This window comes from Gracilinanus agilis, chromosome 1 (genome assembly GCF_016433145.1).
Source record: "Gracilinanus agilis isolate LMUSP501 chromosome 1, AgileGrace, whole genome shotgun sequence".
Taxonomy (NCBI): domain Eukaryota; kingdom Metazoa; phylum Chordata; class Mammalia; order Didelphimorphia; family Didelphidae; genus Gracilinanus; species Gracilinanus agilis.
The window spans coordinates 192,364,767-192,387,795 of NC_058130.1; the positions used below are offsets into that span (position 1 = coordinate 192,364,767).

At 35.2% G+C, this 23,029-nt stretch overlaps 1 protein-coding gene across 1 annotated transcript in view; it reads left to right on the top strand.

The window, feature by feature from the left end:
• MAMDC2 (MAM domain containing 2) overlaps positions 1 to 14,797 on the top strand; it is a 246,321-nt gene extending 231,524 nt beyond the window's left edge. Inside the window, exons 12-14 of the mRNA XM_044657367.1 lie at positions 6,373 to 6,632; positions 13,341 to 13,425; positions 13,568 to 14,797. Coding sequence (XP_044513302.1) covers positions 6,373 to 6,632; positions 13,341 to 13,425; positions 13,568 to 13,632 — 410 coding nt within the window. The 3' untranslated portion in view covers positions 13,633 to 14,797. The remainder of the gene's footprint in view (positions 1 to 6,372; positions 6,633 to 13,340; positions 13,426 to 13,567) is intronic.
• The last annotated feature ends 8,232 nt before the right edge of the window (positions 14,798 to 23,029 follow it).

Sequence of the window (23,029 nt, forward strand, 5' to 3'; positions counted from 1 at the left end):
GAAAGAAAACTCCAGGGATAGCAATGGTCCATGAGGTCACAAAAAGTTAAACACAACTGAATAACTGAACAATAACAAAGCCTATTTAACTTAAAATATATGTTTAAATTATGAAGTTGGGCAGAGTCCTATTCTCTTAAAAAAGGATTAATCCTTCAATTTAATTTCAGTAATGACCAATTTCAGAGTTTTGGTGTTTGTGTTTTTGCTTTTTAACTCTGTCTGAACTTTTACAGATATTAGTGTCTTAGAGATCATCCAGTACAACTCCTTATTTTCGTATCATAAAAGTGAGGCCCAGAGTGGCTTGCCTTACTAATTTGCCTGGGGTGACAAGGTGGTGAATGGCAGAACCAAGACTTATTTTATACATCTCCCATGATTCTGAGTTTTGCACTCCTTCCCAAGAATCATTCTGCTTTATTCTTAGATTATGAGATATTTTGTAACATCAGAGAAGGGAAGTTCATCCAGGTTATTTTTATTTGTACTTACCCTCAATTTACTATTGTATCTGATATCTTGTCTTCTTCCTCACACATGATCAAATAATTTTTAAAACACCATTTAATCCCATAAATATTATTTATCCCTACACTATGCTCTAACTATAAAGAAAGACCACATGGTATAAAAGATAGAAATTCTGGACCTGCAATCAGGAAGATCTAGGTTGAAATCCTTCCTCTGATATGAGCTGTGTCCATGGTCCAGACCCTGAACTGGCTCACACTCTGAGCCTTAGGCAACTCTCTAAGATTCTAAGTTAAGCCCCTATACTAAATGAAATAACATTAGGAATCTGGCATTTTTTCCTATCACCTCTAAGTTTTTCTAGGAGTTCCCATGACCTACCCTAGAGTCATTCCTTGCTAAATGCTGCTTAATCATAGAAACACCCTTGGTAAGATTTTTAGCTAAAGGGAATCGAGCATTTTAAAAGAAAAGATCATTTTCTAAGTATTATCCATCATGATAAAGGATGCAAAAATAGGAACCTCAAGTTGCACCGGTCCTGAAGAATTTTTCATATCACCAGAGAGTGACTACAGATAGCTCTTTATTGCTCACGTAGGTCAAAATCACATGGGACACTCAAGTTGTCTCCCCAAGTCAGGCAAAAGGAAGTCAGGAGGCCACCAGAACAGCTGCCACACAGTTCAGAAGTGCTAGCATCCTTCGTGCTTTAACATGCCTTACAGTTGCTACACAAAGGACAGATGGGACCCTGGAATAATTTCCTCATCCCCAAGTAGAACTATTATAGCCTCAGACTTGAATGTTGACCCTTAGAGGAAAAAATAATTTGTTTTCACCAGTTAATAATCCATTCTACAAACCTGTGTGTCTTGAATCATATGAGCTCCACTGTGACTCATAGCAATCAGATTTCTTGGCCCAGCTCCATGGTTTTTGTTTGCTGAGACAGACAGGCATTTGCTGCTTTAATGTGGCAGAGCTTATTAAATACATAAGACTTTTGTCTGCTTTCCAAAATATAGGTGACAGCTATGGATGTCCACAAAGCCCTGAGCTTTCAACAGGAGAGATGGTATAGAAATCTTCTATTTCTAGGCATGTAAAGATGAAAAACACATTTTATCTTTCAAGAAACTAAATTTGATCTTGTATCAAGAGGAGTATAGGTTGATAGGACAATAGATTTAGAAATAGAAGAGATTCCAAAGACAAGTGATTCCAACTCTTTCAGTTTACAGGTGAGAAAATTAAGGTAAAGAGTGCTAAGTCACTTGCCCAGGGCTATACGGATAGTAGATATCTGAGATGGGATTTGGACCTGGTTTTCTGATTCCAAGTCCAGTGTCTTCTCTGCTCCAGGATGTCATCTAATAAATGTTTAAGTAAAAAGGAATATTGGCAAGTGGGGTTGGGGAAAGCAGTGAACAACCCAAGTGCTTTCATTGTTAACCCTGTGATACCAACAGAAATCAAGGAATGGTCCTAGTATTTTGAATGAATCCCACAATAAAATTAGGAGAACAAAAGAGCAGAAGTCACACCAGATAGGTAAGCATGGATAGTTGTCATTGGCATTATTGTACAGATGCTGGAATAATTTCCATATTCTCACATTTATGAGATTAATAGAAAATAATATAGATTTAGAATAAGTGAAGTCATCCAGTCCAACTCCCTAAAGTTACAGATCTGGTAACTGAGATACAGAAATGTTAACTTGATCAAAGTATCATGGAAAATAAATGGCAGAGCTGGGATTTGCTCCAAAGCCCCATGACTCCAAATAATCAGTGTTTATTAAGTACCTACTATGCGCTAGACATCATGCTAAGTTTAACTCTCTTGCCACAAAACCATATCAAGTATATTCTGGGCAGTTCATAATTTTCCTTAAAATTATTTTCAGTAAAATTCTAATCTATTTTGGTATTGTCTTTTGGAAAATCTAGATGTGTCCAGATTGAAAACATAGTTCCTGTTTCTCAGAAGAAATCTAAGGAAAATGATTAATTTGAGAGCAGCATCAATTTCCCCTCTAAGGTTACCTCTACTCTTATGTTCCCCTGCTTACTGAACCCACAATTCCAAAATTAATTTAGTCATAAATGCCAGCACAGTTTAAGAGAATTGTTTTGGATTCCACAGTTTTCATTACAGATTGAAGATTCTAACATTAGCCTGTACCTTCAGCCTGATGCTTAAGAATCATAGGTGAAAACCAAAAGTAGGATAAATTTTTGGTCTTGTGGGTGCAAAAATACCATTTGTTCAAACAGTAGAGGAATTACTTCATAAGTGGTCCAGACCAATTGACTCAAATAGTTATATGTAGAGCAAAGTATTAATGAGAATAAGATTGGGCTAAATAGTTTCACTCCTTTCATTCCCTCTTTCAGACAAAGCAGACAGAGAGTGGTGGAAACTTGAGCAAAAGCATGAATAAAGAGGCTGAGATAGAGGTAAAGATACAAAACCTAGGTAAAAGGCATGGTCAGTGTGATATTGGAAATTTGGGGGTCCTTGAACTAATTTTGAGGTCTCTGATCTAAACTTCCTGTGGAAGTTTAGGGGACTTCAAACCATGTTTCCCATGATTCCTTACTTGTAATCATGTAGGCAGGAAGAGTAATAACATAGAGAAAAGTATAAAGACTGAGGACGGGATTGGTACTTCCTCTTTTGTGATTGTGGAGCAGGAGTGAGGATGGGAGTAGTAAGTAATGGCGAGTCCCTTTAAACAGGCACGTGGCTTCATTTTCCTAAATGGCTATCAATAAATCCTTTAAAACCCTAATATTTTTAATTTATCATTCTATATTAATTTTATTTCTTACATCAAGAAGGCAGAGAACTGAAAAAAAAAGGCAGGGTTCCTGGAATAAGCCTAATGGTAAAGGCATGTATGAATGAAGTTGCATCATGAATGTAGGTATGAGGGTTCATCATGAATAGGAACCAAGGCAGGATCAATAAACACAGCAAATTGAAGCTTGGTCAACAACCAGGCTAGAGTAACTAATAAGGTAGCAATCCATGACTGAGAAAGCCCAAGAGATAGTATCTTGGGGGACTCTTATGCTCCAGAAGGAATTTGGGGACAATCGTTGTCTTGAACAGCTTGTGTTTTCCCCCAATCAGTCCCATTCCCTGAGGTGGCCCGTCCTAAGGCTTTAAGATGCCAGATATGAATATTTATAGCCTCGCTTTTTGTGGTGGCAAAAAACTGGAAAACAAGGGTATGCCCTTCAATTGGGGAATGGCTGAACAAATTGTGGTATATGCTGGTGATGGAATACTATTGCACTCAAAGGAATAATAAACTGGAAGAATTCCATGTGAACTGGAAAGACCTCCAGGAATTGATGCAGAGCGAAAGGAGCAGAGCCAGAAGAACATTGTACACAGACACCAATACACTGTGGTAAAATAGAATGTAATGGACTTCTGTACTAGCAGCAATGCAATGACCCAGGACAATTCTGAGGGATTTATGGAAAAGATGCTACCCACATTCAGAGGAAGAACTACAGGAGTGGAAACAGAAGAAAAACAAGTGGTTGAACACATGGGTTGAGGCGGACATGATTGGGGATGTAGACTCGAAACTACCACACCAATGCAACTAACAACAATTTGGAAATAGGTCTTGATCAATGACATATGTTAAAACCAGTGGAAATACACAGCAGCCATGTTGGGGGGGGGAGCTCGGGGGGGTGAAGGGGAAAGTAAGAGTATGAATTATGTAACCATGTTAACTTTTCTAAAAAATAAATATTAATAAATGTTTAAAAAAATAAAATAAAATAAAATGCCAGATATGTTATGGCAGACCCTGATCCCAGTGGAAGCAGCAGTAGCCTTTACACAAAAGTACATAGGCAGCTAGAATACTGAACCTGGAGTTCCAATCATGCCTCATATACTTATTGTACTGTGTGACCTCTCTAAGCCCCAATTTCCTTATCCGTAAAATGGAGTTGTAGAGTGCAAAATTTCTCAAGGTTCTCTACATGACAGTCTTGTTTCTCTAGGGCCCAATATGACACCCCCAAAAAGTAAGGATTGACTAAGGCAGGAGTCCTGATAGCTTGACAACTCTCTCACATATCAATCATTGATCACAAGCAGTAAATAACAGGGGAGAGATGGCTTAGCACTAAACAACTACTTACTATCCCTTATAAATGGAAAAAAACTCTAGGTGCAGTATTAAATGAAAGGATCATAGATTTAGAGCTGGAATTTAGAGGTTGTCCAGTCCAATCCTCTCATTTTACAGATGAGGAAAATAAGACTTAGAAAGGTTAAGTAAGGGGCAGTTAGGTAACACAATGGATAGAGCACCAGGCTTAAAGTCAGAAGAATCTGGGTTCAAACATGACCTTCCTAACTATGTAAGTCTGGGTAAGTCACTTAACCCTAATCACCCAGCCCTTAACTACTCTTTGTCTCAGAGTTAACATTAAATCTAAGACAGAAGCTAAGGTTTTGTTTGTTTTTGTTTTAAATGAAAAGAGAAAAAGAAAGATTAAGTAATTTACTCTAAATTATTCAGGTAGTAATTCTGAGAGCTGAGATTTGAACCCTTGTCCTTTGGTCCTGAATGAAGTCTTCTTTCCACTGCATCACGCTGCTGGTGGAGCATTTGTTCCTTCTCAATATCCAAAGGAGACCATTTTCAGAAACAATTCCAAGAATCAAATGTCCTCAAAGACTTTTCATTTACCCTCCCTCCAGGGAAGTCATTTCCTCTGAGCAGCTCTTTTGTCATTTGAGGGCTCCATCCATCATGTAGTGGGGGTAAAGAAGCTAGATTTGGAAAGCCATAGGAACCTGGTTTGAAACCACAATGTGCCATTTATCACCCTTGCAACTTTGGACAAATTGTTTCAATCCTCTGGGTTTCTGTTTTCTCGGCTATAAATAAGTATGGTGGATTAGATGATCTCTAAAGCCAGATCTAAATATGTGAGGTATTCAAGGTTTTGTCCTAAACAAAGTCTTCCCCCATGCAAGGTCCTAGGTCCCAATTCTTCCTCTTTGCAAATACAAAGAAAAAAAATGTAATAGGATAAATATTTGAACACAAAGAACAAAATTTTATCAGAGGAGCAGAGATGATGTTTTAGTTGACACATGTATGGGGAATATCCTGATGTGCTGATTACCCTCCTGCACAGTCAACTGTATTGTAAACAATTTAACTTAAAATATAATGAGAATAGTAATTCTCAATAGATTTTTTTCTTGCCATAACTGAGATGTCATTTTGCACATTTGTGTTATCCCTTCTTCAGTATTGTTGTCGAGGCATTCATTTTTCTCAGCTTATTGCACAGGAATATCTGAGAGAGAGGAAAGACATATGGTAGGACTTCATTTCACATGAACTCAAAACACAAGAATTCAGATATCTGCAATAAAAAAGGCAGAAAAAAACTCCACAAAATAAACATTTCTAATTATGCCCAAATCCGCACCATTTCCCCAAAAGGTGTAAAGTCTCACAGCAGTTTGCCCAATCATGCTCATTCTTATTCCGAGAAAGTTAGCATGAGTCATTGCATTGTTTTGTGCCAAACATTAGCTCCCACATTCATCTTGGTCCAGAGTTCTCATCTGTATCGGAACAGTGCTTTTCTTTGTTTCATTAATGGTATTTAGTTATTAATAATGGCCCCAAAGTACAAGAGCTGTAATGCTGCTAGCTCTGATAAGCCTACAAAAAGTCACAAGGTGCCTAGACATGTTTTTATAAGAAATACTTATTAAAAAATGGGGTTCTCTATTAAGCACAATTTTCCACTTACATGAAGGGTTTTGGAATGTATTGTTTGTGTAAAATTAGATCCTACTGTAATCTGATTTACTGTGACTATCTCTCTTTAGGTTACTACATGTACATTGAGGCATCTAATATGGTTTATGGGCAAAAGGCACAACTGGTGTCAACAACTCTAAGAGGAGTCATCGGCAAACACTGCTTGACATTTTTCTATCACATGTATGGAGCAGGAACAGGCCTCTTAAATGTTTACTTGAAAAGGGAGGGTTATAAAGAAGAGTTCCTCTTATGGAGAAGAAGGGGCGAGCAGAGTATTTCCTGGCTGCGAGGACTGGTTGAATACAGCTCTGAAAGGCAGCACCAGGTAAGTGTGAAATAGGCTGAGGCTCAAATGAAGAGAATGCCAAATTCACATCTCCCACTTTTTGGTTTTGTCTTTTTGTCTTCTTTTTTTTATGTTGATACAATTTTAATAATCATTTTCTGACACTTTTCAATCCATGTTTCCCCCTACCTCCTATGACTCCCCTACATACTTCCCCCCTCTCCAAGAAGACAGTTACTATTACATAGGTTGTACACAGATTTTGATATAATACATATTTTTCCATGTTTGTCATGTTGTAAAACAAGACACATTGCTTACATTAGAGAAAAATTCATGGAGGAAAATAAATTGAAGAATGGTATGTTTCCATCTGCATTTGTACTCCATCTGTCCCTATAGATATCCTTTTTTTGTCATGATTCCCTTGGAGTTGTCCTGGATCCTTGCTTGTTAATAATAACAAGCCATTCCCAGTTGATCATCATATTTTATGGCTGTTACTGTGTATGATGTTCTCCTGGTTCTGCTCCCTTCACTTTGCATTAGTTCATAGAAGTCTTTCCAAATTTTTTTTTGGGGGGGGGGAGTGAGGGGGGAGAGAATCATCTTATTTGACATTTCTTCTGGCACAATAGTATTCCATTAGAAGCATATACCATTTATCCTTTTTATAAAAAAGTTGATTTCCTTCTTGTTCAAGATCATGTTGACCTCATCTGACAATTTCAGGGCAGCATTCTGCCCTTGTAGTCCCTTGCCTCTCTGTTGGGGGGCAAGGGAAGGTTTGATTGAAAGATTTCTGGAACCTTTAATTTTCTTAATTTTCTCAGACTTTGGCTTTCTTCTAGTGATTCATCATTTACATTGTTAGAGTGATTGTGGATATTGTCTTGTTCAAGTCATACTATGTTCATTTATATAGTTCTTCCTGTGTTTTCTGAATTTCACATATTTATTATTTCTATTTCAGATAATCTTTTATCACATTCCTAGATCACAATTTGTTCTGCCATACTTCTATCAATGGGCACTCATTTTATTTCCATTTCTTTGATACTCCAAAAAATGACGCATTAATGTTTAAGTACATGTGGAACTTTTTTCTTTCTAATTTATTAATTTTTTTCTTTGTTTGCTTTTATCTCCCTGGAGCTTATGGCTAACAGTGAGATCTCTAGGTCAAAGGATATGAATATCTTTCTAATTTACTAATTTTTTCTTTGTTTACTTTTATCTCCTTGGAGCTTATGGCTAACAGTGAGATCTCTAGGTCAGAGGATATGAATAGTTTCGTTACTCTTCTCACATAATTCTAAATTATTTTCCAGAAATGGTTGTGCCTATCTAGCTTCACTAATTTTATATATATATATATTCCCCCTCTACAACCAGCAGCCAAATGGTACCATAGTGTATAGAGCACAGGGGTGGAGTCAGAAAGATTCAATCTCCTGAGTTTAAATCTGACTTCAGACACTTACTAAGCCCTGTGACTAGGTAAGCCATTTAACCCTGTTTGACTCAGTTTCCTCTTCTGTAAAGTGAACGGGAGAAGGCAATGGCAAATCATTCTAATATCCTTGCCAAGAAAAACCCCAAGAGGAGTCATGAAGAGTTGGACACAAATGGAAATGACTGAACAACACCAAATATTCCTACAGCCCCTCAAACATTTGGGGGGGTCCTCTTTGCCAACTTTTAGGCCCACTCTAAGTAGTTTTAATTCACATTTCTATTATGAAAAATACCTTGGAGGCTGCCTTCATACTGTCAGAGATAGTCTTCAACTCTTAACCTGAAAATTATTGAACGGGACTTTCAAAGAAAGACCAGATTTCTTTGCCTTTGCCCTGCTATCTTGATTCACAGTTACTGGCCCAGCCTGTCAGATCATGCTATTGCATTGCCTGAGGTGCTTAGTAACCAACTCCCAAGACTATGGAAAGACAGACACACTGATGTCCTTTGGTAAAGCTATTTCAAGTGGCAGTCATTCAACTCTTCTTAAATGAGATTTGGAATTATGATAAGAAGGCACGTAAAATATATCCCTACCCTTTGACCCACATATTCCTCTTCTATGCATATATAACAAAGAAGTCAAAAAAGACAAAGGCAGGCCTAATATACAAAAAAAATTTACTTTTTGTAGCAATAATAATAAATGTTCATAGATTAAGGAATACTATGCCAGAAAAATGATAAATATGAAACATTTGGAGGAGAATTGGAAAGATAAATAAACTGTGCAAAGTGAAATGATCAAAACACAGAAAACAATATATACACAATAACTACAACAATGTAAATGGAAAGAATGTCAAAAATACAAAAATGAATACTGTGTAACTAAAATGAATATGTGTGGACCTTAAGGAGAAATGAGAAAAAGCACCACGCTTCCATCTTTGCAGAGGTGGTGAAACTAACATTTTCCTGCTTGATAAATTGGTTATTTTTGCTGACCTGCTTTTTTTTTCTCTTATTTTCTTAGTCTTTGTTACAAGGGATGACTTGATGAGTAAAAGAGGGAGTAAAGCATAGATATAAAAATAAGGGTGACCAAAAAGCAAAAACTATAAAAAAATGTGTATATTTTAAACATTCCTTCAAGCCCCAATGTTGGCATTGTGGCATTTAGAAGCTATAGAGTAGAAGACAACTCACTAAATTCACATGATAGCTTGGTGAGGCAGTGAACCTAGACAGACACAGCTGAGTTGCATCACTTGCCATTATTGGTCCTGGTATGTAGTTGAGAGCTTTAAGGAGAAGTGGTGGTGGTTGATGTTGATGGGTAATTAAATTGATGGAAACTATTGATCTTTTTTGGTGAATTTGATTGTGAAGAGAGAGAAAGATCTAGGCAACTGTCTAGATCAAGGGAAGGGCACAATTTCACTATTTGAAACCCTTTAGAAATTTCTTTAATGGTTCTCTTTTGCTTTCTGGATGTCTCTTGTCCTGGTGTCCTGGCCTGTGGGATTGAGAGAGGGAGTTTGAATGTTTTGTCTGTACTTCCCTTCTCCTGACCTCTTGTGTGACTTGCCCATACTTAGAACATTTCTCACTGTCTTGGGGGTAACCTTCCTAGATGAGTCAAATATGAGATAATACCATTCTGAAACACCTGGGCTGTATCTCCAATAAGGCAATTGTCTCCATCACCCTCAGGGCATATTGGCAGCACCAGATTAAGATTGTAAAATTTGTAAATACCATTGCACTGTTCTAATTGCATTATTTCCCTAAAAATAGATGTGTAAACTCCAGGTTTAGCTGAAAAGGAAAAAAAAGTAATTTGTCTAAATAATTAATTGTAATAATAATATTTTTACAGCCGATTCTAAGTGATCCTTGCTCTGGTGCCTTTACATAAATATGGTAGTAGTTTAATTGACACTTTCAAAGGTCCCAAATTAGAACAAAATAAAATAAAAACAAATTTGTTTTCTACTAAATGCAAAATAATAATAATAATAATGTCATCTCTTCATTCCTCTCATACATATGCAGAAATTTGCTTTCTCCCAATATTCACTCAGTGATCTTATAACTAGAAATCTAGGGTACCTGAGAAAGCAACTTTGAAATTGCTAGTATACATGCTGCCACTCTGAATCCATTATTTTTCCTCAGAGTAACTTGTGCTGAGTACATACTTTTCAGCATACAGTGGACACTTACTTTGACTTTCAGTATAACTAAATCCTCGTGAAAGCTGGATCATAGCAGGATTTTTAACTACATGGTCTTTTCCCAAAAATATATTTATGTTTCAATATATTTTTCTTTACTTTTCTAGACCAACTAAGTTAGATATACTTTTAGAATGACTACATCTTTATGATAAAGCTGAGTTACATCAGAGTTTTAAACTCTTAAAGTTATTTCCAAGGAATGCATCTACATCTCTGCATATTTTTCTGTAGTTTTCTAGACCACCTAAGTTAGATATACTTTTAGAATAACTAAGTCTTTGTGATAAAGCTGTGTTATAACAGAGTTTTAAACACTAAAGTAATTTCCTAGGAATACATTTACATTTCTGCATATTTTTCTTTAGTTTTCTAAATTAGGAACAGTGGAATAAATGTCAACAGAGACAAGATAGTACATTAAATATCTAAAATACATGTGGTTCAATTGTTTTGAAATGTAAAACAGAATAAAGATCTATTATTAACAAATGTCTCATTACCCAAGAAGAGACAAACTTGTATACAATTGGTAAAACAACCCAGTGCTTCAAGATGTTCATTGTAAATCAGTGTTTGTTTATAATAGCAAACAAGTTATTCTAACACTTGGACTTATTACTTAGTGCATTCACTTTTTCTGAGTGTTAGCCCTGTAGAAGTTATCCATAGTATATGGTACCTTGCTTATAATTCTTACTCAATAAATGTTTGTTAATTAGTTGCCACATCGTGTGCATATGGGATAATGAAACATTTCATGGCCAAAGAATACAGAGTAAAATTGACATCATTCTGGGAAACTGGTTTAGACTGGAGTGGGTAGTGGGGCTGAAATGAGAAATCCTTTTCTAACCAGGGTCTATTCTGGGTAACTAGGCAATTCCTAAGGGAACTTGCTTGGAGATTACCTAACTAGTCCACGGTGTTCAAAGAGGTGACATAAGATTCCTTAGAATTGTAAGAAATGAAATTTTTCTCAAACAAAAATTTAAATTTTGGATTTTTATAAAAATACAATCCCCCCTGAAGAGGGTGTTGACCAAAGCCCAGATCAGCTCGGGATACATGGTTGAGTTATGGGGGTGTATGAGTCAATTATCAAAAGAAGAACAAAAACATACTTCCTGTGTCCACCTCCAGTACTACGTGGACAAATGGCAGCTTCAACCTTGTTTTGGAATGCCCAGGGGGCAGTCGCTTGTTTTTGATTTGTCACTAGCGCATGTGGGTCATAGACCTCCCCTCTCCCCACTTAATTCTAAGTTGGGTGGGGTGACATATTCCTGGTGGCTAAAGTCTAAAGAATGACTAAAGGTGAGCTAATTCCATTTTCACAGTCCCCCCTGATGATCATTGGGGGACTAGTCTCCCCCAGTGATCACTTTACATAATCAACTTGTACCCACAAAAGTCTTCTAACTACAATAGTTAGAGAGAAGAGGGAAATGAGAATGCATCACTATAAATTTGCCTAAGTCAACTCTACAATGAGTATTTTCTACAATCTTATCTGTTTCTGATCCATAGCACTGTGGCAGACCTGGGACTTCCAAAAGCTTCCCTGGAATTCAAGGTCACAGGATGACATTATGATATAGCTCTGCTTACAACTAAGTGGTCATTAGCCTGTTACCACTTTGAACCATATTTCAGGAAGATGTCTCCTGGGAGACTCCAAATTGTCTGAGCATGCATCCATTATAGTAAATTATCACAAGAACTAAAAATTAGGTAACACAACTCCCTAAATTCCAAACTTATTAACCAAATAGTGATGCTAACACTACAGAGATGCTGACTCTCAGTGGATTAGTAACTGAAAAGTCATTCTTTTCCTTTTGATTTTCCCCAGAGTTACATCTGCCTTCTTCTAAGGGGTTTTCTTTCTCCTCTTCTCTTTAATGTTATTCTTTAGGGACTGTAAATAAATTCTAAGCTCATAGAAACTTTAATTTCCTCATTTGTTATCCATTTTGCATTACCATGATCACAGATGCCTGATCCTTCAGGCCTAATCACAGATTCCCTAAGCTGTAACTTTGTCTTGTAACTTAGCTAATTTTTTCTGCCAAAAGTTTTATAGATCAAAAGTCCTCTTCATTGTTTTCCAAGGAAAACCCTTACTTCCTCTCTTCTCCCATTATTATCTTATCTCCTTGATTTACCAATACCTTTACTCCCTTCTTTCTCTATTTCCTTTGGTCCCCATATCAGTAGAATATTTTCAGAGTTTTTGTTTGTTTTATTTTGGTTTTTTTGTTTTTCACTGTGGCTATTCTACATGGATCTATCATTAAAACTTTTTTGACATTAATTTCAAAACAATTTCAAAGGTTTTATTAATTGCCCAATTTATATTCCTTTTGAAATGCTTGATTCAAATCATAAACAAATCCAAATGGGAGATAGTTGCTCATTACTGTGTAGACTTCATATCTTCAGTGAGAAGGATTTGCTAACCATCAGCCTCTCTGAGGTATTAATTGGCTCACTAGCCATTGTCTTAGAAGCCTTATTGATGCCAAAATAACTCAGTCCTTTATATCTTCCATTTTTAGAACCTGGGTATCAGATCAATTTTGTTCTCAAAATCTTTAGAGTAGTGAAACTGATTCTCCTTACTTCTGGCGACTCCAGTTCTATTGTCATAGTGTTCAGCATGACAAATATACTTTTGGCTACCTAATCAATTAATTTAATTCTACTTGGTTTGTCCATTTGCATATGTTCTCTTTAATGTATTCTCTTTAACACTCCCTTGGATGTTATCTCTTTGATAAAGATATCCATAACTGTCTATCCTTTGTGACCATAGACCATGTCCTCCCATAAATCTACCATCAGCAATCTTATCAACCCCTGCTTACCTGCCTCTAGATCTCTTGACATTGTATAGATATCAATGAAACATGCATGTTATCTATCTAATGTTACACTGAAAGTATATCAGCAACCATATTAAATATGTTCTATCAAGTCCTAATGAGTTTTCTCTTTACAAAACGCCACACTATTTTAAAATTCAATATGAACTGTTTTTCAGATTGTTTTTGAAGCTATTCGGGGTGTGTCAATAAGAAGTGATATTGCTATTGATGATATTAAATTTCAGGCAGGACCCTGTACAGGTAAAAAAACTTGTTTATTTTTCCTAATTACACAAGCTTGCTTAAAATGTATTTTACTAATTGATCTTAGACTGGGTTGTTAGGTGTTTCTCTTTTTAAATAGAAGAAATAATTATCATTCACTTTCGCTTTTCTTTCATAGAAATAGAAGATATGACTCAGCAGTCATCAGGATTTTCTGAAGATTTGAATGAAATTGAATATTAAGAAGCATTTTCTAAATTGGATGACATGCCATAGTAACTAAATAACTGAAAAACTGCACAACCTCTCTCCCATCTTGAAAAAAAAAAGCAACTGAATGCTGAACAGTTTAAAATATTTCACTGGTGTGTAGAAAGAATTTGGAGCACCTTCCCTCCTCACTTTTGCAAGTTTACTGACTCAGGGCTTATAGACCTTTCTTATTTTTTGTCCCTTTGGCATATGACAACTGTTACTATATGTACAGGCTTTTCTATTTTGCACAGATCTTGTATTTTAATATTTTTATTGATTGTAAGTCATTTTTAAAGTATACAGATCAAGATAAGAAAAGAGGTACAACAGGACTATATGTAAGAATTCCAAGCTGATGGACCCTCAGAAATAGTAATAGGTATACTAAAATATGCCAGTTGGCAAGGCAGTGGGGACTTCCAGGTAGTATCAGGGTATTCCCAAATGGGACCAGGTCCCCAGATAAACCAGTGTGAATATGGCCTTGGAGTATAATCCAAGACAACCTACAATCACTTAAATCTGCATTCAATGAATGTTTGTATTGTGTGGAACATTGGTCTTATGGGGTTTTGATTTGGTTTTACTTTCAAGAATAATAAATGTTTAAAGTAAATAGTATTGGATATTGATAATATTTTACAGATTGAATGCAGTTTTTTATGGTAACAAGTTTGTTTGGAAAAAAGCCTTTTACACATTATTCATTGTATTCCATAAAAATGAAAATTGTTACCTCAGAAATTACTATAATGAATCTATTTGTCATTCTTGTGTATGATAAATGGGCCTCCATAAATGTTCAAGCACCAATCAGTTAATGCTACATTATGATGAAATGCTGTCTTCCCCTTTTCCCCTTAAAATAGTACTTTAGAAAAGTCACCAGTCTTCAGTGAGCATGTGGATAGAAATTACAAATTTTTATAATGCAGGTCTGAAACTATTTATGCACACACTTACCACTTTTTATAAATCTATTAAATAATTTTTTGAGATCAGATTTTTTGATATTTTAGTTTTGCGAAAGCTGGATTCAAGCAATTAAATAGAACTACTGGCTATTATTGAACTTTTAAGATAGTCTATACATATGTACGCTATCATGTTGTTTTGAATGACAAAAATATCTAATAAATGAAATTTTAAATAATTTCCTTTTTTGTTTCCTTCTGTAAAATAAATTTGCTTATTAGCACACAAAGCATTGTGTGGAAAAGAATAGACTTGGGTGTTTTATTTTGTTTTGTTTTGTTTTTAAAGCTAAAGATTCTAAGAGGTATAAGTGAAGAGAGGTTATATTTAAAGAATAGAGGTGAGCCTACAAAAAAAGAAAGAGGAGATGGATTGTCATGGAAGAACAACTAGTAGTCATGTTAGACTGCCATGGAGACTGTGGCAGGGTAAGATGAAATAAGTCTAAAAAAAATAGGTGAGAATTAAATTGTGCCTACCTGAGAATTTTGTATTTGATCATATAAACAATAAGGAACTAATAAATAATTTTGAGCAGGGAAGTGACCTCATCATATTTAGGAAGATTATTTTGGCAGTTGTCGATTAAAGAGGGGGGAAACTGCAAACAAAGAGACCAATTAGAGGACTACTGCATTTAAAATCATGAAAAGTATTGCTCTAAATCAAAAATTAAGCATCATACACTAGGGGAATATACTAGAAGCTTTCTCACTAACTGCAGAAGTAAAGCAAGGATGATCACTTTCCTAACAATTATTTGATATAGTTCTAGAAATGATAGAAATAGAAACAAGATGAGAGAAAAAGGTTAAATGTATAAAGACAGGCAAACAGGAGATAATTGTTCCTATTTCCTGATCACATAATGGTCTACTTAGAAAATCCTAAGGAATCAGTAAAAATATTAACTGAAACCTTTTAATAGCTTCAGCAAAAATATCAGGCTACAAAGAAAACCCACAAAAATCAGAAACATTTCTAGATAATAATAACAAAGTCCAAGAGACAATAATAAAAAGGAAGTTCACTTTCAAAATAACTATAAAATTCATAAAATATTTGGGAATAAATCTATAAAAGCACATAAAATTTTGGGAGAGATTAAATTACAAAATATTACTTAATAAAATAAAGAACAACTTAAATAGATGAAATAATATTCAGTGCTAGTAGCTGTGTTACACCAATGTAATAAACATTAAAATACTGCAGAAATTAATTAATAGATTTTTTTAAACCCTTACCTTCTATCTTGGAATCAATATTGTGTATTGGTTCCAAAGCAGAAGAGTGGAAAGGGTTAGCCAATGGGGGTGACTTGCCCAAGGTTACAAGTCTCTGAAGCCAGATTTGAACCTAGGACCTCCTATCTTTAGGTCTGGCTTTCCTAGCTAGCTGCCCCCAATTTACAGTTTTAATTCTATACCAATCAAACTATCATATATCACACAGAACTTCATAAAATAATGGTGAATTTCATTTGGAAAAACAAAGATCTAGTATATCAAGATAAATATGAGGGAAGGGGAGAAAGAATAAAACTGAAGAGGAAAGCAAATCCTTCAGATCTTGAAATATACAGCAACACCAATCAAAACCATTTGGTGTTGGTTGAAAGATAGAGAAGTAGATCAATGATACAGACTAGGCAGGGGTGAATCAGATCCAGTGGACTATAATGCCCAGTGTTTGTTAAAGCAGAAAATATAAATTTCTTAGGAAAACTATATTTGATATAACTGCTGGCAAAATTGGAAATCTAAAGCAAACTTTGGTCAACATATTACATAATGTTCCATAATAAATTCAAAATGCATACATATCCTTTTATTAAAGATGATGCCTTTTTTAACAAATTAGAAGCAAAGCAAATCACATACCTTTCCCAACTCTGGGTAAGAAATGTATTTTTTAACCAAAGGATAGAAGCAGATATAAGAAATAAAAAGGGTAACTGATTACATGAAACTGAAAAACTTCTCCCAAAAAAGAAAGTTAATACATTTATGATAAGACTAGAAATGGGCTGATGGAAAAAAAATCTTTATATCAAATTTCTAAAATAAATGCTTGATATCCAAGATATATAGATGAGTAACATATGTATATATATACACACATACACATATCTATATGTACCTCTCTATATGGGTGCACATGTGGCTATGTGTACCTATATATGTATAAAACCAAAATATATTTCATAATAGATGTGCTCAAAGGATATAAATAAATAATTCTCAAAAGAGGATTTATAAAATATTGACAATAATATGAATATTCTTAATAAAGTAATAAATACATTATAATAATATAATAATAAAAATAATAAGAGGAATACTGATCAAAACAACCATTAAGTTTCACTTCATACTTAGAAAATTGGCAAAGATGAAGGAAAGATGGAAATAGTTCAAATTAAAAGGGTTTGGAGCAGATAGGAACAAAGTGCATTGTTGATGGAGAAACGAATCAGTACAACCATTTTAGAAAGCAATTTGGAATTATTCAAATAAAGTAACAAAAATGCCCATATCATTTGACCCAGATATTCTATTACTAGATTTATATCCCAGGGAAGTCATTGTTTGAGAAGTTCCCATATACACCAGAATATTTATAGAAGTGCTTTTTATGGTAAAAGACTGGAAGTAAAGTAAATGTCCATTGATTGAACAATACCTTAAAAAATTGCGGTACATGAATGTAATTGAATATTGCTATGATGTAAGAAATGAATATAACAAATAGAAAAGGTTTACATGATCTGGTGAAGAATAAAGTAATCAGAGCCAAAAATAATAATATACACAATGAATACAAGAATGTAAATGGAAAGAACAACAGCAAAACAAGTAAAAGTAAATTTTGCAAAAGTATAAGCATGGTCGCAGAGAGATATGAAAAGATATACCTACTCCAGTCCTTTGCAAAGGTGGGAGATAGGTGAGTATGGAACATTTTATATGTATCTATGAACATACATATACATATACATACACACATTATATATTCATACTTTTTAATGTCTTAATTGATTTTACTCCACACACACACACACTTTGTACTCTTTTTTTCTTAAAAATATAATTTGTTACGTGATGATTCTGGGAAGGAGTAAGAGAAAGGAAATTGAGAGAAATTCCGGTACTGTGAAAAAAGATGTCAATAAAATTTTATTTAATTGGAGATACTGAGATGTAAATAGAGAGAAGAGTGTAGATATGACAGAAGTTGTGAAGGTAAAATCAACAAGAAAATGATCAGATATGGAGATGAAAGAAGGGGGAGAGTAAATATGGTGTAGTGGAGAGGGCCCTGGATTGAGTCAGGAAGACTGGAGTTCAAATCCTGCCTCAGACAAATGGTGCATAGCAAATCATTTAACTTCTCTGTGCCTCAGTTTTTCAATATCTAAACTGGGAGGACAGAAGAGTTTGATCTCCAGGATCTCATTTCCTTCCAATTATTCATCTAGGAACCTCTGATTTCAAGGTTGTGAACCTGAGTGACTGGAAGAAGGGCAATGTTTTCAACTAAGAAATAGTTTTGAGGAGGGATACATTTAAAAATAATAAGATGATTTCCATTTTACATATGCTGAGTTTGAGACACCCAGGTAGAGATATCCAGAAGGCAGCTGGGGATATAGAACTAAAATTTAGGAGATAGATGTGGAAGTCATTTGGTCACAAGTTGTAATTGTATCCATAGAAGCTAAAGTTTACCAAGAAAGGGAATAGAGAAAGAAATTTTAAAAGGGCCCAGGACTTTTTAGGAAATATCCCTGATTAGATGAAATAATCAAGTAAAAATGAGTATTCATAAAGGTAGGAGGATCATAGAAGCATAGGGTTAGAATCAGAAAAAAAATTAGAGATCATCTAGTCTCATTCTCTCAATTTACAGATGATGAAACTAAGATCCAGGGATATGAAATGACTTGCCCAATGTTGTGGAAGAAATAATATTCAAGCCTAGGCTTTCTGACTCCAAATATGACATCCTTTCCACTACAGTAGTTTGCCTCCCAGGCAAGAGCCATATCATGGAATCCAAAGAAGGAGAGAGTATCCAGAAGAAATTGATTAACAGAGTCAAAAGTTACAGAGAAGTAAATTAGATCAAAGACTGAGGAAAAATAATTTGATTTAACAGTTGAACTCTTTGGTAACGCTGGATACCACGGCAGTTTCTGTTGAATAGTAAGCCTGGAAGTCATTTTATAAGACATTAAGATGTGAGTGGGTGGCAAAAATCATAACTTTTTTAGAGTTTGGCTGTGGAAGGAAAAAGAGATAAAGAATATGGGCAAGATCAAGTGAAGGCTTTTTTAAGAAAGAGAAGAACATATGTACATGTATGTATATATATCATATGTATATATATATATATGGAGAGAGAGAGAGAGAGAGAGAGAACAACATTGAAGGAGTTAGTAAATAACAAGAAATTAAATATGAGAGAAATAGCAGGAATGTTAGAAGAATAATGCTCCCAGAGAAGAATATTATGCACTCTATATTTTAGCCAGACTAGGCTTTTAGTTAGGTTCTACCATTGTGCCAGGCACTGTACTAAAGTCTAGAGATACAGAAAATTATCTCTTAATCTCCTCAAAAAATTAGTCCCTATTCTTAAGGAACTCACAGTCTAATGGGAGAGATTTCCCCAATCTTATGCTCTTTCTTTCCTCCATTCACTTACATACCCTTTCCCCCATCCTTAAAATGGATTCCTTTTATATCTTGACTTGCTGAACTCTCTTTCAGTGCCCATTTAGGGTATCATCATACCCCTGAAACCTTCCTGGATCATTCCCCCAAATAATTTAGAGCCACTCCAATCTATCATGCCCCTGTACTGGACCTCTCCCATGTACTTTTCTCATTCTAATTTTGTTATGTTTGTATGAACATGTTTATCCCTCTCTCTCTAAATAATAAGCTTCTCGACAGCAGAGATCCATTTTTCATCTTTGTATCCCAGTACCTACCACAGTGTTTTTGCACATAGTAGCTGCTTAATAAACATCTACAGAATTAAATTGAATCTTAGCAAATGAAAGAAAGAGACAAAGCAATTTGCAAAAATCTCTTAGTGTGAATCAAAAGCAGTATTAAGAATGGCATCTCTTATTTTCTTCTTTGCATTTTTAATTTGTATTGATATATTTTGTTGAGCCAAATTTCTCTGGGTGCTTCTAGATTCCAGCTTCAGGAAAGGAGTTTAGAAGAGGCCAGCCCCATTTCAGGTTGCTGAAGAAGATTCTGGGATGGCAAAAAGAATAGCTGGCAAACTTCATTAAGTCCTTCTCTCTTGCTCTCTTCTCTAGAGACTTTGGGGGCTTTCCCTGTTGTGATATCAAGGACTGTCTCCTGGTTATGCTGGAGTTACTTCACTCCCAATGAGAGAGTTCCCTTACTCTGTATTGCCTAGTGTAAGGATGGGATTTATGCAAGGGGGAAGGGCCTAAAGGAGCCAGAGAAGGCAGTTGCTGCTGGTCTTTGTATTGTTACACTAGTATATACCCTTTTATGTATATTTTCTTCAATTTCTGTTTTTCTACCTATATGGATATGTATTTGCAATTCACTACATGTGTTCATTGTGGGATTAGCTTTAAGTGGGGGAAAAGTCAAGCCTTGGTTATAGAGTTTGGAGTTCCCATTCCCCCACCCCCAAAATGACAAAGCAATCAGAAGTTGAACCACTATACATGTTAAACATTCAGAAAAAGAGTGACACTCTCCAAATCCCAACCATTCTTTTCAAATAGTCAAAACAGGACAATCAGAACAGAAGGTAGAAAGATTTTGACCAATACAAAGGCAGCAGAATTTTCCCTAGAATGCAAAAAGAGGGTAAAGAAGAAGAGGAAGAGCAAGCACATTACAATCTCTCCTCCTAGCTATCTTTGGGTCAGCATCCCATATAGGTCAATCATACCTCCCCCATTGGTTCTCTTTAAGTAGTCCTATATGGAAACCTGCTCCATTTCACTGCAAGTCTAAAATGATATCTCAGGTACTACCCACAAGGATGACATCCTCCTCATGATGGTTTCCTCTACTTTCTCCTCAAAAGCCTTTTAATGGGCCTTTAATGTAGACTCCAGAATTTGGTAGCCTATGTGAAGAGTCTATTTAGCTGTTAGTCTCTATCTATTGCCTCTTCATCCCCACAAACAACCCAGTCTCTTGATTTAGTGTCCCCAAGGGGCAGAACAAAAAGCAGGTTACATATATGAGTGTGGACAATTCACTTAAGCACCGTAGCCTTGGTTTCTTCATCTGTAAATGAGAATAACATTGCACGAAGTGGAGAAAAGTGCCTTGTCTGCCTTAAAATGCTAGATAGATGACAATAACTGTTTTCTAGATTTCTGGTGGAGGTTATTTCACTTTGAAAGCATCAAAAACGTCAGTATCACTTCATGCAAATCTCCATATGGCAGTTTTTTAAATCCCCAATCACATGAAATAAATACAAGTACACCATGCTTTATTGGGTGGGAGAACCAAATTGGCTATAAAATAAATTCTCCTTAAAGCAAATATTATTTGTTCCTCACAAAACACAAGATGTTATAATTATTGGGAAAGGTCATCAAATAGATTTGAGAGCTTTCAGTGGGGAAAAAAAAGTAAGATATTGGTTAATCTCATACCATAATGGAGATTGTAGCACTCCCAAAGTACTAATATATCTTCAGAAAACTAAGTCATGTTTGCCATAGACTATCTTCCCAGCTTAGCACTCCCTCTTATGGCAAAACCAGGGAAAAATTCAATCAGATACTTTTCAGTCCTTATTAGTTAGCAGAGCATAGAGTCATTCATTCCCTGTCATACAAGATAGTTTTAATCGTGACCTGAGAAACTTGGCCCATGTTCCAGCTTGTTCCCACAAACTGTGGAAAGTTGAGACAGAACCACGCATTAGCCCTAGAATCCCTGCTCATCTGGACACAAATGCACAGGACAAAATGTACAACCACTCATATAGGGACAAAGCAAGATAGAATCCCAAGAACATCACTTATACAGGAATTCCTTGATACCTGCAACACTATTCCAATATTCTGAACTACTGTACATTTATTATATCTAGATATTTATCTAGATATAACTATACAATCATATATCATAGTTTTTATATATTATATACCTCTATCATATAGCATGTCTATATGATATATATATAGCTTGTCATAGGATACATATATATCAGAGAGATATATAACTATATATATTTACTTATAAATATCTCTGATGTCTAGATAAGCCTACAAATCTATAGATATATCATAGTATATCTACATATGTAGTTACATCTAGATATAATTATATAATCTAGATTATAGCATATCTACATATAATATAGTTTTTAATATATGATATAACTAGAATATAAAACTAAATCGCCATATATTGCTACAGTTATATCAAGTTAGAACTACATAGGTCAATACATAGATATATTGTAGTTCAGAATATTAGGATCTGGTTGCAGATCTAGATAGATACATACAAGCACACACACTTATTTAGCTAGATATAACTATGTATATATACAAAACTATAAATATGTGTTGTTATATATAGGAATATATATATATAATTGTTCTGACTTTTTCAGAACTAATTTGACCAGTTAATCATCAGTTTCATTAATTTTGGCTCTGACAATACTTTAAATAGTCCTATTTCTAATGAATATGCTGGAGAGTAAAAAAATAAAACCCCAGTGGCTATCTGAAAGCCACCATGCATGCAGCCTGACAATTGCTTCTCATTGGCTCCTTTCTTCAATATCTTACATCAGATATTTCATTATAATCATCATAGGATTTAGAGCTGGAGGGGATTTTAAAGATTTTCTAATCCTGTCCTCATATTTTTCAAATGAAGAAATTCAGATCCATAGAGGTTAATTCGTTTGCTCAAGGTCACAAAGGTTACTACTTAAAACAGAGCTGAGACAATAATTCCGGTTCTTTGACTATAAACCTGGTATTCTTCCTATTACACTTTGCCAATGGTGATCTCGCCTAGGAAGACTTTCCTGACTACAAGCACTGACCACTTCCATTGGCTGCTTCCTATTAGACCATTGTCATCTCTCCAGTGCCTAGGGATCCCTACTTCATGTCATATGACAGTCATGGAACTCTTCTTTTGTTTTGCTTATATATGGTACATGTGGTGCTGTATGTACTGTTTGGTCCATTTAGATTCTATGTGTCCACATAGGTCTGTCCAAACTAGGCTCAAAGGAAGACAGGAATAGATATCTAGAGAGTCCCTTCATTCCACCCTTCTCCAAGAAGTTTGATCCTTGGCAGAAGGAGAAGTAGAAGGTTGCAGCCAAAGACTAGTCACTCTGTTTTCCCTGTAGAGGCTAG